Raw genomic sequence first — 14,318 nt, forward strand, 5'->3', positions numbered from 1 at the left:
ATTGACAAAGAACATCAACTACTCAAATAATTAAACACTAAATGTAAAATAAATGATTGGTATGAGATATATTCCAGGTTAACTTACCTGCCTTTACATCGCTTAGGATCATACATTTTCTTAGCTCGCTGATAAACACATTTCCACGGCCTTGCAATGCCTTCGGCTGTAAAGAGAGGTTTCAAATATGTAACATTAGCTTTGGATGAAAGGAAGGGCAAGTCCTGAGATGATGGAGTTATCTTATGAGGAAAGGTCAGATTAGGTTAGGCCTGTATCCATTGGAGTTTAGAAGAACAAAGGGTGGTCTTATTGTAATGTACAAGAAGACCCTGGGGAGAATTGGCAGGGTGGATGCTGAGAGGATGTTTCCCCTTGTGGGAGAAAGTAGAACTAGGGGACACCCTTTTAAAAATAAGGGGTCGCCCATTAAAAATGGAGATGGAGAGAATATTTTTTCCTCTCAGAGGGTCATTGGTCTGCGAATATTTTTGAGGGCTGAGGTACATTCTTGATTGACAAGGGAGTCAAAGGTATGGGGGTAGGAAGGAAAGCAGAGTTGAAGCCACAATTAGATCAGCCATAATCTTATCAAATGCTGGAGAAGGCTCAAGGGGCCGAATGGCCAACTCCTGCTCCTAATTCATAAGTCAAATGGAGTGAAATGTTCCTGGCGAACAGGTATAAAGAAAAAATATATACATTACAAGGAATAACACAGATCAGTGCAAAGACCAGCAGCAGTTGAAAATGAAGGATTCAATCAGTATAAATATTGGATGAATTGTCAGATGCTGTCATGTTATGCAAAACTCAAAATTATGAGATCCATCCCTGCTACATAGAATTGCACTGGCATAAAAATGAAACTAAAACCAGAAATACCTAGTCTGCAGCAGAATAAGTTGCTCTGTTTCAGTTGTTTCATTCTTATCATCTCGTGATCAGACTTAGGAATGTGAAAAAACTCCCATTCATTCTGAACTCCAGTTAACTCCATTAATTGGTTTAGGTTTTTCTGCAACTGCTTGTTCTCTCCATGGGTAAACCTGCCTTGTCGGATTGGAATTCCTACACAAGGGAGAAATATTACAGCAATTACCAGAATCCACTTTAAGAAAAACCTTGCAAAAAGAGTACTGTTTATTTTTAATTCACTTCTCATCCCTGAATAAGGGAAAAAAGATTCAGAAGGAAGGAAAGGAAATGTGCATTTACGTGGTGCCTTTCATAACCTTAAGATCCCCAACGCACTTTACGACCAATGAACTAATTTCCTATCTTGAAATGTAGTCACTGTTATGTAGGAAATGTGCAGCCAGTCTTCATACAAAGCTCCCATAAATAACAAAGAACAATACAGCACAGGAACAGGCCCTTCGGCCCTCCAAGCCCGTGCCGCTCCCTGGTCCAAACTAGACCATTCTTTTGTATCCCTCCATTCCCACTCCGTTCATATGGCTGTCTAGATAAGTCTTAAACGTTCCCAGTGTGTCCGCCTCCACCACCTTGCCTGGCAGCGCATTCCAGGCCCCCACCACCCTCTGTGTAAAAATGTCCTTCTGATATCTGTGTTAAACCTCCCCCGCTTCACCTTGAACCTATGACCCCTCGTGAACGTCACCACCGACCTGGGGAAAAGCTTCCCACCGTTCACCCTATCTATGCCTTTCATAATTTTATACACTTCTATTAAGTCTCCCCTCATCCTCCGTCTTTCCAGGGAGAACAACCCCAGTTTACCCAATCTCTCCTCATAACTAAGCCCCTCCATACTAGGCAACATCCTGGTAAACCTCCTCTGTACTCTCCCCAAAGCCTCCACGTCCTTCTGGTAGTGTGGCGACCAGAACTGGACACAGTGTTCCAAATGCGGCCGAACCAACGTTCTATACATCTGCAACATCAGACCCCAACTTTTATACTCTATGCCCCGTCCTATAAAGGCAAGCATGCCATATGCCTTCTTCACCACCTTCTCCACCTGTGACGTCACCTTCAAGGATCTGTGGACTTGCACACCCAGGTCCCTCTGCGTATCTACACCCTTTATGGTTCTGCCATTTATCGTATAGCTCCTCCCTACATTATTTCTACCAAAATGCATCACTTCGCATTTATCAGGATTGAACTCCATCTGCCATTTCTTTGCCCAAATTTCCAGCCTATCTATATCCTTCTGTAGCTTCTGACAATGCTCCTCACTATCTGCAAGTCCTGCCAATTTTGTGTCGTCCGCAAATTTACTGATCACATGCAATAACGATGCAATAACAGACCATTTGTCTTTTCAGTGATTTTGATTGAGGGATAAACATTGGCAAGGACATGGGATAACTCCACTGCTCTTCTTATCATGGGATTTGGTGTGAACCTGAGAGGACAGATGAGTTCTCAGTTTATCATCTCAACTGAAAGATAGCACTTCTAACAGTATAGCACACTGGAGCATTATCCTAGATTTTTGTGTTCAAGGGCCTGGAGTTGGACTTAGAACAAAGAAAATTACAGCACAGGAACAGGCCCTTCGGCCCTCCAAGCCTACACCAACCATGCTGCCCATCTGAACTAAAACCCTATACAATCCCTACAGTACAGAAGGAGGCCATTTGACCCATCGAGTCTGCACCGACCACAATCTCACTCAGGTCCTTTTCCCATAACCCCACATATTTAACCTGCTAATCCCCCACACACTAGGGTCAATTTAGCATGGCCAATCCACCTAACCTGCACATCTTTTGCCTGTGGGGGGAAATTGGAGCGCCCAGAGGAAACCCAGGAGAATGTGCAAACTCCACACAGACAGTGACCCAAGGCCGGAATTGAACCCGGGTCCCTGGCGCTGTGAGGCAGCAGTGCTAATCACTGTGCTACTGTGGACTTGAACCCACAATGTTCAGATAAGGGAAGGGAGTGCCACCACTGAGCCATGGTGACACTACAGCAGTGCTCAGACCAGACAATCTGATTTGGTCCCAGTCGAGCACTCCTAATCAAACATAATAGATAAATAGAACAATCGCCTCACAAACAGTGCAGAATAATATCACAGAGAATAAATCAATCAAGTGCAATTTAAAACATATTAGGAATAATCAAGGGTCAGTTTGGTTGAGTTGGTACAACTCATCTCAAAATTCAACATTGTGTGTTTGAGACCCACTCTGAGCTCTGAAACTCTTTAGTACAACACTGAAAGAATGGTATACAGTATTATCAGGTGAGGTCTCTTTGCTTGCTGAGGTGGCAAGACCTTCATATTATTATGAGGAAGTGAGGTGATCTCCCCGGTCAACATTTCTCTTCAGCCACAGAAACTTATGATACACTTACTTAATGACCTACTGCATGTTAAATGGCTTAATAACAGTGATTAACTCTACAAGTAATTAATTGCTAATTTCAAAGGATTTTTCTTCCATTGTAGAAATTCATAATTGACAGACAATTAAAAATTCATTGTAAAGTTTCTTTAAAAGTATACACAGAGAAACCTGTAAGCGACAAACTATTTGAGCAACGGCTGTCCTTGAGATGTAGTTCTTACAAACAATTTGTCTCCTTTCACTTCTGCTAGTTATAACTTTTTCTGTGGTGGCAGCAGATGCACAGGCCAACAAAATAATCACAACTAAACAAAATTAATACGGTAATGTCTTTTATATAATCGTCATTATAAATATAAATACTGTTTGTTATCATTTAAAGCAGAGTGGAATTTGACTGCTGTCCATCTGCATGTTTGACAACGAGTTTCTGTACGGTGTGGTATAAACAGCTCTCCCAGGATCTCCAGAGCAGCTGCTCTGTGCACACCAAGCACATTGTTATAAAGTAGCTACACCTTCACGAAGGCACCTCAAACATACTCTTATCGAGTGGGTTTGGGTGCGGCAATATTGTTTCTAGTCAAGGCTATGAGTAGTCATGATTTGATGTGGTGATGCCGGCGTTGGACTGGGGTAAACACAGTAAGGGAAGGGAGTTTTAACAACACCAGGTTAAAGTCCAACAGGTTTATTTGGTAGCAAATGCCATTAGCTTTCGGAGCGCTGCTCCTTCGTCAGATGGAGCGGAAATCTGCCCAAAAATGCCAAAAAGATTTCCACTCCATCTGACGACGGAGCAGCGCTCCGAAAGCTAATGGCATTTGCTACCAAATAAACCTGTTAGTCATGATTTAGACAGCAATTGAACGATAAACCCCTGAACACAAGTGTTGTTAAGGATAGATAGATAAAATTTTGCATACAATCACTTTGGCACATTTGCTTAGAGCTCCAACCCCTGCCATAACTGCACGACTGAATTCCCCAATCCCCCTTCAACAATGCCAGTTTACACTTCTCAAATGTTGCCAAAATTCCGATTTCAGGCATGTTGGACAATAGGATTCTCTTTCCCCTTACTCTCATCCCCATCTCTACTTTTCTTTACTTCCAAATCATTGTACACTGTCCATTTTTCATATGCTCATTGACTGTACTACCAGTACTTCCACAATTGCCTAAATCTTTCCAGACCCTTAAACCTCCCTCTCCAAAGACCTCAGTTTCCAGTTCCCTCTCCACTGATCCTAGAACATCCCATTCCAGTGTTCCTAGAAAGCCGGGGACACCCTTCAAGAATACTGCTAGCTCCCATCCTAGTGGGGCAGCACGGTGGCATCGTGATTAGCACTGCTGCCTCACAGAGGGGACCTGGGTTTGATTCCAGCCTTGGATGTCTGTCTGTGTGGAGTTTGTACAGTCTCTCCATGCCTGCATGGGTTTCCTCCGGATGCTCCAGTTTCCTCCCATAATCTAAAGGTAGGATGGCCATGGTAAATTGCCCCTTAATTTCCAAAGATATGAGGGTTAGGTGGATTAGCCATGGTAAATACACGGGGTTACAGAGATTGGGGGTTAGACCTAGATAAAATGCTCTTTCAGAAAGTCGGTGCAGACTTGATGGGCCGAATGGCCCCCTTCTGCATTGTAGGGGCCTTGACTATGATACTGCAAGACTCCCTTCCCAAGGATAATAATTCAATTTCCCTTGGGAATAATACTTAGCATAATACCCATCTTTAGAAAATCTACAGTTGATTATGAGCAACACCACATGAAATCTGCTCCACAAACTTTAAATGTTGAATAAATTGAGTTGCAAACTCTTAAGCATTTGAACATTTGAGAACACTATCTTTCATATTAGTTTTAAAACTTAAGTTTCCACAACATATTGAACTGGAACTTTATAACTGAGCAATTAAAAAGTGTGCAAGAAATTGCTCAACAATAAAGCTGTGTGTCGCTAAGTAAACAAAACAGCAGCTTTGTATTGGTTAGTCGTACCTGCTTCTTTAAACCATTGAAATCTGGGAAGATCATATTTATACATGCTGTACATTGTTTCAGGTTTCAGCTTTGCCACATTAGGGATAAAGTCCTTGAGTAGCTCAATCAATTTTGATTTGTCAATCATTTTGACTTTAGTTGCATCTTGATCAAAAGGTATTTCCTCCCCCTGAAAATGCTCGGCAGCTGTGATGCTGGCCTTATTGTCAGATCCTGTCGTGTGTTGCTGCTGCTTATTTTGCTGCCTGGGATTTGGTCCTGTGAGGGTCTCGGGTGTAATGACAACCTCAAGTGTGCTCGCCCTGCTCAATGCAGAAGGCTTCTTCTGCTTCAAGTTCTTCGTTCTGCCAGAGTTCTTGCGTCCTGACAAACTGCATTTCTTTTGCCTGTGTTTCTTGGAGGTTTTGACAGTTTCTTGACAATCTTTGCGAGATGTATGCTTTATTCGATCACTCTGCTTTGTAGTGATCTCTGCAAAGTCACCAATGGCCACAGCCTCGGTGTGGTCTGTTGCCTCTTTCTCTGCAATCCTACCTGGACTGCATTTTACTCTATGTTTCTTGAAAGATTTCTTAATGCTTTGTTGCAGGTCTGCACTGTGATTTTCAAATGGCAATTTGTTGCTTATTTTACATTTCTTGATTGATTTTTGTGGCACTTCAGAATCATTGAGAGAGCCATCTTTGTTAACATTGTTCTCAAATTCAATTTTCTTCTTTGTCCTCTTGAATTTTTTGGCCGAAGTTTCTGTGTCAACGTCAACAGATTCCGATGTTGCCCTCTTTCGGCGAGGAATCTTTGCAGTAGTCTCAGAATCATTACCACCTTCTGCTGACTTACAATGGTATTTTCCACCCCGCTCTTCTGCTGAACTGGAACAACGTTTCCGTTTCTTCTTGTGGCCATCTCGGCCATCCATTATCTTGGGATTCTGCATTGCTTTTGTAGTAATCTCTGTAACATTTTTCACTGCCTTGACACGGTCTTTTTTCTTATCACTACGATCCATTAAGTTGGCACTTTGCGACGTTTGTTTGGTCTTTACTGCAGACATCAAAACATTTGTCTCATCTGCTGAGCAGGAATGATGTATTTTCTTATTTGTTTGATAGCCTTTATTCTCCATCTGTGTAGCAACATCAATTTCTAATGAGCTGGGACGATGTTTTTCCATTTTTGCCTCGCCATTACCAACTAACTGGAGATCCTGGATCTCCCAATTATCACATCCTTCCTCTGACCTGGAGTTGTGCCTCTCTTTTTTCCTCTTCTTTCGCTTTTTTCTATTATTCCCAGCAAACTGGATATTTTGCAAGCCTTGTCCACTGGCCACCGTAACAGTCTCTGAACCATCGCATAAATCTTCCAATGAAATGAGGCGGTCTTTCTTTTTCTTCTTTGGTTTACTTTCACTGTGACCAGATTCTCTGGGGTTTCGCACTTCTGAATCATCACGTTCTTCCTTTGATCTAGAACGGTGCCTCTCTTTTTTCCTTGTCTTTAGTTTCTTTTCACTGTTACCTACATACTGGAGGCTGTGTTCAGTATCTATTGTAACAGTCTCTGAACTATCACACCCCACTAAAGATGCACAACGCTCCTTCTTCCGCTTCTTTTCACTATTACCCACAAACAATTGTGTATTTAAGTCTTGTTTGGTGTTCACTGTAACTGTCTCTGAACTATCACAACCTTCTACCAATGAAGAATGTTCTTTCTTCTTTTTCTTCCGCTTCTTTTCACTATTAACTACAAACAATTGTGTATTTAAGTCTTGTTTGGTGTTCACTGTAACTGTCTCTGAACTATCACAACCTTCTACCAATGAAGAATGTTCTTTCTTCTTTTTCTTCCGCTTCTTTTCACTATTAACTACAAACAATTGTGTATTTAAGTCTTGTTCGGTGTTCATCATAACTGTCTCTGAACTATCACAACCTTCTAACAATGAAGAATGTTCTTTCTTTTTCTTCTTCAATTTCTTTTCACTATTACCCACAAGCAATTGAGCGTTTAAGTCTCGTTCGATGTTCACCGTAACCTTTGCTGAAATATCACACTCTGCTAAAGATGGAGAACGGTCCTTCTTTTTCTTCTGCTTCTTTTCACTATTCCCCACAAGCAGTTGTGTATTTAAGTCTTGTTCGGTGTTCATCGTAACCGTCTCTGAACTATCACAATCTTCTAACAATGAAGAATGTTCTTTCTTTTTCTTCCGCTCCTTTTCACTATTACCCACAAGCAATTGAGTATTTAAGTCTTGTTCGGTATTCACCGTAACCGTCTCGGAAATATCACAACCCTCTAACGATGAAGAATGGTTTTTCTTTTTCTTCTTCAGTTTCTTTTCACCAGAACCCTCTAACCTGGGATTTTGCACCTCTTGGTTAGCCTCTACAGTAGCAGTCTCCGGAGCATCATCTTCCAGTGATCTCAAAGAATGCTTCTCCTTTGTGTTGCCACCGTGCTTCCGTTTTTCCTTCTTATGTAGTACATCTTGCATCATACTGTTGTTTTCCTCCATCTTCCTATTTTCAAAAACGGAATAAATATTAGCTTAAACAAGAAAGTGCATGGAACAAAAATATCAATTCCTTTTCTCCTCTCCCCAACCAAATTATTAAGAGATTCTATAATGCATTTGCAACATGATCGTTCAAAATATTCTGCTGTGCTATTGAACAGTTTCCAAGGTCAGCAGAGAAAAATGACATCAAGTCACAAAATAGATCTTTGATGCATTTATTAAGATAGTTAGTGAAATCAATGAACAGCAGCAACACCTACCAATTCCTCACTTCTATCAGTGGATTCTTCAATCTTATTCACTATAATTCACCTTCAGATTTTCTTTTAATATACTTACACTTGTGTGCAGCACGGTGGCACAGTGGTTAGCACTGCTGCCTCACAGCGCCAGGGACCCGGGTTCGATTCCCAGCTTGGGTCACTGTCTGTGTGGAGTCTGCACGTTCTTCCTGTGTCTACGTGGGTTTCCTCTGGGTGCTCCGGTTTCCTCCAAAGATGTGCAGGTTAGCTAAACTGGCCATGCTAAATTCTCCCTCAGTGTACCCACTGCACCGGAGTGTGGCGACTAGGGGATTTTCACAGTAACTTCATTGCAGTGTTAATGTAAGCCTACTTGTGACTAATAAATAAACTTTAATATTCAGCAGCATGTGTGTGGCCAGTTGTTTCCCATTGGGACACAGCTCTATGGGTGCTGTTCAATGTCCTAAACATCATCCAAGTGGATAAACTTCATGTATCAGCCTGGAGAAAGTGCTAACAGACTTCCAAACTTTTATAGTAATTGCTGCAGCCTGATATTGTCCTTAGCTGTAACCCAATTGCACCACTCTTCACGGTTCATTACATAGTAAGCAGAAGCCTTCATTAAAAGTTCTTTTAAAAATTAATTCTCAGTACTCAGTGTTGCAAGGACATAATTATTGCCCATCTGTAATTTCCCTCAAAAGGTTGCAATGGCGCATCTTCTACAGTTTGATAGTGAGTGGTGTGTAAAGCCATTCTAGAAGAACATTGAGTCAAGTACGTTAGTGTTGGGCTTAAGAACAAAGGCCAAACATCACAAGCGGTTGTTTTCATCCTAAAATACAAGCTTGTTCTCTACTGATATAAAAACACCTTCAGTCTGTACTATACCATTGTACCATCAATTACCGAATCTCTCTACCTACCTCATCAACATTGGTGCTACTTTAACACCTGTCTGTAATCCAAGTCTATTGCATTGCCATCTACTGGCTTTGTTATACATGTCACAAGAAAGACATGGATTCTGATGATTTATCCTCCTCTGGTCCAAGATGGAGAGAGAAAAGATTCCATGGCTTCTTGGTCCCCGATATCATTCTGACAAATCTTCCCTGCGTCCTTTCCAAAACATCAGCGACCTTCCTAAACCATGTATAATTCTGGGCAACACATTACTCTAGCTGGGTATTTATTTCCCATCACCCACTATGTGCATAAACCTCCTTGATCCTCAGTTCAAGTCAAAAGACACAACCTTCAGCACTCTACCAAGCCAGGGTCCCTTCCCCACACACTACCTTCCTGAAATTCACTTAAAGGTTAGACCGCAAAATTTCATCCTAAAAATCCATTTCTTAAATGGCTCTGCAAGCCAGTCAGCCTCCATATTTGACAAACTGTCTCATTCAAAATGCTGCGAGTTGCATATATGTTGTCTGGAAGTATTATATAAAAATAAGAGCAGAGTGCATGATTTTAAAATCTATGAACTACATCTGCACAAAGTGAGCAAATAATCCTTCACCATGTGAAGACTAGATTTTGGATTATCTGTATCACCACAGGGTATCAAGTAAGATACCAAATTTCCTGTGTACTGCACAATCTTGGGCATGAATACCATGCTCATAATCAATCTGCAGATACATATTTAAGAAACTAAATGGCTTTATAAACTCCAGATTCTCATTCCTATACATTGAACAACCACTATTCAGCCAGACACACACCTTGAGGAAATCTAAACTGCCTTTTTGGTAACAAAGTTGAAAAAAAACTACTCAATTTTTCCCATTAGTTCACCCCTTTTAATGTTAAATGATTCATGAAACGTGAGCATTTTTTAATGTTTTTACTGGAAGCTGTTCCCAGAACTCCTGCCAAACAGGATTCATCTGCCATCCTCTCTGCAGCTTCACGCTTCTATATGTATAATGTATTCCCTGACATCATTGCCCATTTTTAAGCTTTCCTGATTACTTTTTAATTTATCTTCGGTATATCAACATTGCTGGCATTTAATTGATCTTAAGGTGGCATTTTTAAAAATGAATTGTTTTGTGGGATGTGGGCATTGCTGGCTAGGCCAGCATTTATTGTCTCCCTATTTGCACTCGAGGAAGTGGAGGAAGCTGCTTTCTTGAACCGCTCAGTCCATGTGGTATAGGTCCACTCACAGTGCTGTTAGGTAGGGATCTACAGGATTTTGACTCATCGACAGTGAATGAACACCAAGTCAGAATGGTGTGTGGCTTGGAGGTAGTGGCATTCCCATGCATCTGCTGGCCTTGTCTTTCTAAATAGCAGTGGTCATAGGTTTGGAAGGTACTGTCTTATGTTAAGAATTGGGGAAAATTAAGATTAAAAAGAAATAGGGATAAAATAAATAGGGTGATTGTGTGAAGGGATTTAGATATGCAAATTAGTGCATCAGTGAGAAAAGCAAGTGTTTAACCTATATAACATGGGGAAAATGGTGTGTGGAAAGGGTTATGGGGATAGGGCTGGGGGTTGGGTTTGGGTAAGATGCTCTTTCAGAGAGTTGGTGCAGACCTGATGGGCTGAATGGCCTCCTTCTGCATTTTAGGGATTCTATGGTTCTATAGAAGGGGTAACTTCAAAGTGGAGAGATAAGGAAATTGACACTTTTATGCTAAAAGCCGGATCCACAGGGTGGGTAACATCAAAGTGAAAGAATGATACATCCATAGCACATTAACTGGAAAAGAGAACAATAGCAACTACCATCACAGCCACACCCAGCTCCTGAAACAGTCTCCCAAAAATTAAGTTATTGCTGATTACGCCTTTTCTGAAACCATATTCTCAAATACGGATAAAAAACCTGTGTGGTAATTATTGACTGAACAAGGGGCATCTCAGAGTTCAGGAAACATAGGTAGTTGAGAATAAAAGGGTAACCATTTAATATTGTGCAGAGCCATCAATGTAGTTAAGTGTACAGTTGTAGTGCATTTCTTGTTGTGTATTTCCTTTACATTAATAAATATTCCTTAATTGTTCACACAACTGGACTGTTCCTCCCTGGTTTGTAATATCTTTTCTCACAGTTTACCAAATTGAAAATATATACCACTAAGAATCAGTGTTCGAAGTTACCCTTCTGGGTTTTGGGATACCCTCGCATTTAACATCAGCAGGGTTCTTAACACCTTGGTGAGTTTCTGTAATGCATCTTGTAGATGTTAGCTGCCTTCTTGAATTGCTGCAGTCTATGTACTGCAGGTACAAATGCAGTGCTCATAGAAAGGGAGTTACAGTTTATTCATCCAACAGTGAAGGAAAGGTGATAAATTTTCAAGTCAGATGCATGATTTGGGAGGGAAACTTACAGATGGTGTTCCTGTGTGTCTGCTGATCCAGTTCTTCTTGGTGGTAAATACTGAATATATTTGAGGAAAGGCAGATTAAGACTAAAGGCATTAGTGGTATGGGGAGAGTATATGGCAATCAGCCATGATCATATTGAATGGCAAAGCAGTTCAAAGGGCCAAATGGCTTACTCATGCTCCCATTTTCTGTATTTCTATGTAAAAGTTATGGGTATAGAAAGTACTACCAAAGGAGCCTTTGATCGGCACTTGTACTAACTTGTCGTTACAGTATTTACATGGCTGGTCCAGTTAAGTTTCTGGTTAATGGTTAAACCCCCAGGATGTTGTTGACAGGGATTTAGCAATGGTTGTGTCATTGAATGCCATAGGGAAAAGTTAAGACTCTCTTTGGAAACAGTCTTTGTCTAGCACAAATACTACTTGCCTATCAGCCCAAACTTGCTGTACTTGGACATGGACTGTTTGGCATTTGTGGGGTTGCTAATGGTACTGATCATCTTGCCATCATCCCACAGGAATATTCTGACTTGTGATTGAATGACTGCAGGAAGCTCAGTTTAAGATCATTAGGCATCCTCACTATCCCAAAGAATCCCTGCAGCAACTTCTGGGGCTGGAATGATTCCTTTCAACAACCACAGCCATCCTTCTTTGCGCTGGACATAATCAATGGAGAGATTTTCTCAGATTCCTACTGACTTGATTTTGCTAGGACTCCGGGATGCCTCAGGAGCCTTGATATCACAGGCAGTCACTCTTATTTCACCCGTGGAATTCAGCTCTTTTGTCCATGTTTGGACCAAGCCTGCAATGAGGTATGGGGCACCAATGGCACAATGGTTAGCACTGGTGCCTCACAGCACCAAGGACCTGGGTTCAATTTCCAGCTTGGGTCACTTGCAGACTCCGCACAGACATTCTTCCCTGCGCAGATTCCCTCTGGGTGCTCCGATTTCCCCACACAATCTGAAACATATGCTAGTTAGGTGTGCTGGCTATGCTAAATTCTCCCTCAGTGTAGCGAAACAGGCACCAGAGTGTGGTGACTAGAGGAATTTCGCAGTAACTTCATTACAGTGTTAATCATAGAATCTACCAAGCAGAAAGAGGCCATTCAGCCCATCGAGTCCGCAATGACCACAATCGCACCCAGGCCTTATCCCCATAACCCCATGCATTTACCCAAGCTAGTCCCCCTAGCAAGACCCCATCATTTACCCTAGCTAGTCCCCCTGAAACTAAGGGGCAATTTAGCATGGCCAATTCACCTTACACACATCTTTGGACTGTGGGAGGAAACCAGATCACCCAGAGGAAACCCACAAAGATGCAAGGAGAATGTGCAAACTCCATAGATACCCAAGTGACCCAAGCCAGGAACTGAACCCAGGTCCCTGGCGCTGTGAGGCAGCAGTGTTAACCACTGCGCCACCCAATGTTAATGCAAGCCTACTCATGACTAATAAACTTTAATTGGGTGACCAAACTCATTACAACAGTACTTCATGTAATTTGCCTGCGGGTCCAGTGAAAGGTCATCAAGCTGAAACATTAACCCTGTTTCTCTCTCCATGGATGCTGCCTGGTCAGCTGAATATTTCCAACACTCTTTCTCAGAAAATATGTTTGCTCACTCCTCCTCTGCAACACTTATTGCAAGACAACAGAAATAAAAGCAAATTACTGCGGATGCTGGAATCTGAAACCAAAAGAGAAAACGCTGGAAAATCTCAGCAGGTCTGGCAGCATCTGTAAGGAGAGAAAAGAGCTGACGTTTCAAGTCCAGATGACCCTTTAAAAGCTTTGACAAAGAATCGTCTGGACTCGAAACGTCAGCTCTTTTCTCTCACGTTTCGAGTCCAGACGATTCTTTGTCAAAGCGCCAAAACTTTGACAAAGGGTCATCTTGGACTGGATTTTCCAGCATTTTTCTCTTTTGGGTTAGCTCAAGACAACATCTGCCCCCTCCACGGACAGAGCGACTGACCTGTTGAATGCCTTCAGTGCTTTCTGCTAATATTTCAGCATGTGGAGATGCGTAAACACAGTAAGGCACAGCACCAGGGTTAAAGTTCAGTGGCATTTGCTACCAAATAAACCCGTTAGGACTTTAACCTGGTGCTGTGAGACTTCTTACAATATTTCAGCAGCCAGCCGGCGTTTGAATCGAATGCTCAAACCCCCTCTTTGAAAAGATAATTTTAAAAAACAAGCCATTCAACACCTGGTGCTGAGGCGGCAACTTGACTAACACGAGACCGGAAACTGCAGCCCGGTTTAAAGTGGCGGGCATTCCAGTTAATAAACTTTAAAATTCAGTTTGCGATTGACTTTCCACACCCCCCCTTGTAATTATTAACGGGTTTTTTATTTTTTTTTAAAAACCACCTCTGTTAATGGAAACCATTCTGAACTTTTACATCATTCGCACACGACACCTCTCCACACTTACCCACGTCGCCTCGCTCTTAAAGCCGCCGGAAGCGGAAGTGCCGCCCCCAGGGTCAGAGGTCATAAGGCCATAGCAACCGTATCGGTCTTGGATACTGTTACCACGGCGACGGGCTCCCAACAGCGGCCGCCGTCTGCGAAACGGCTGCTTGGAGGAGCCTCCATGGAAAATCCTTCGACGTGTTTAAATATGCTCGCGTTTCTGGCTAAAATTTAAGGTAAAAAAGAAAAATGTTATGGAAAGAAAAGACGCATCGGAGTTAATGTAGTTTATGAGGTAAAGCCTACCCCAGACAACCGGGACTGGAGCTCAGGAAGGCTCTCGTGTTTTGTTGTGGTTACGAAATGCGGTGAAATAAAATTCTTCTAGTTTGTATTAACGATACTCGAG

At 42.0% G+C, this 14,318-nt stretch overlaps 1 protein-coding gene and 1 non-coding gene across 4 annotated transcripts in view; both read right to left on the minus strand.

The window, feature by feature from the left end:
• Positions 1–13,956, minus strand: part of LOC144502444 (uncharacterized) — a 32,194-nt gene extending 18,238 nt beyond the window's left edge. For 2 of the 3 annotated variants that reach the window (XR_013499341.1, XM_078226372.1), the window contains exons 1-4: positions 13,929–13,956; positions 5,340–7,870; positions 886–1,071; positions 88–166 (exon numbers count right to left, since the gene is read on the minus strand). Coding sequence is in view for 2 of the 3 variants with exons in the window: in XM_078226372.1 (XP_078082498.1) it covers positions 88–166; positions 886–1,071; positions 5,340–7,866 (2,792 nt within the window). In the remaining variant the exon portion in view is untranslated. Of the gene's footprint in view, positions 1–87; positions 167–885; positions 1,072–5,339; positions 7,871–13,864 lie in introns of all 3 variants that reach the window. The other variant, XM_078226373.1, reaches the window with a different exon arrangement.
• Positions 3,690–3,822, minus strand: LOC144503221 (small nucleolar RNA SNORA11). The gene has a single exon (XR_013499449.1). It is a non-coding gene; the product is annotated as a small nucleolar RNA SNORA11 (small nucleolar RNA).
• Positions 13,957–14,318: the final 362 nt, after the last annotated feature.

This window comes from Mustelus asterias, chromosome 13 (assembly GCF_964213995.1).
Source record: "Mustelus asterias chromosome 13, sMusAst1.hap1.1, whole genome shotgun sequence".
Lineage (NCBI taxonomy): Eukaryota > Metazoa > Chordata > Chondrichthyes > Carcharhiniformes > Triakidae > Mustelus > Mustelus asterias.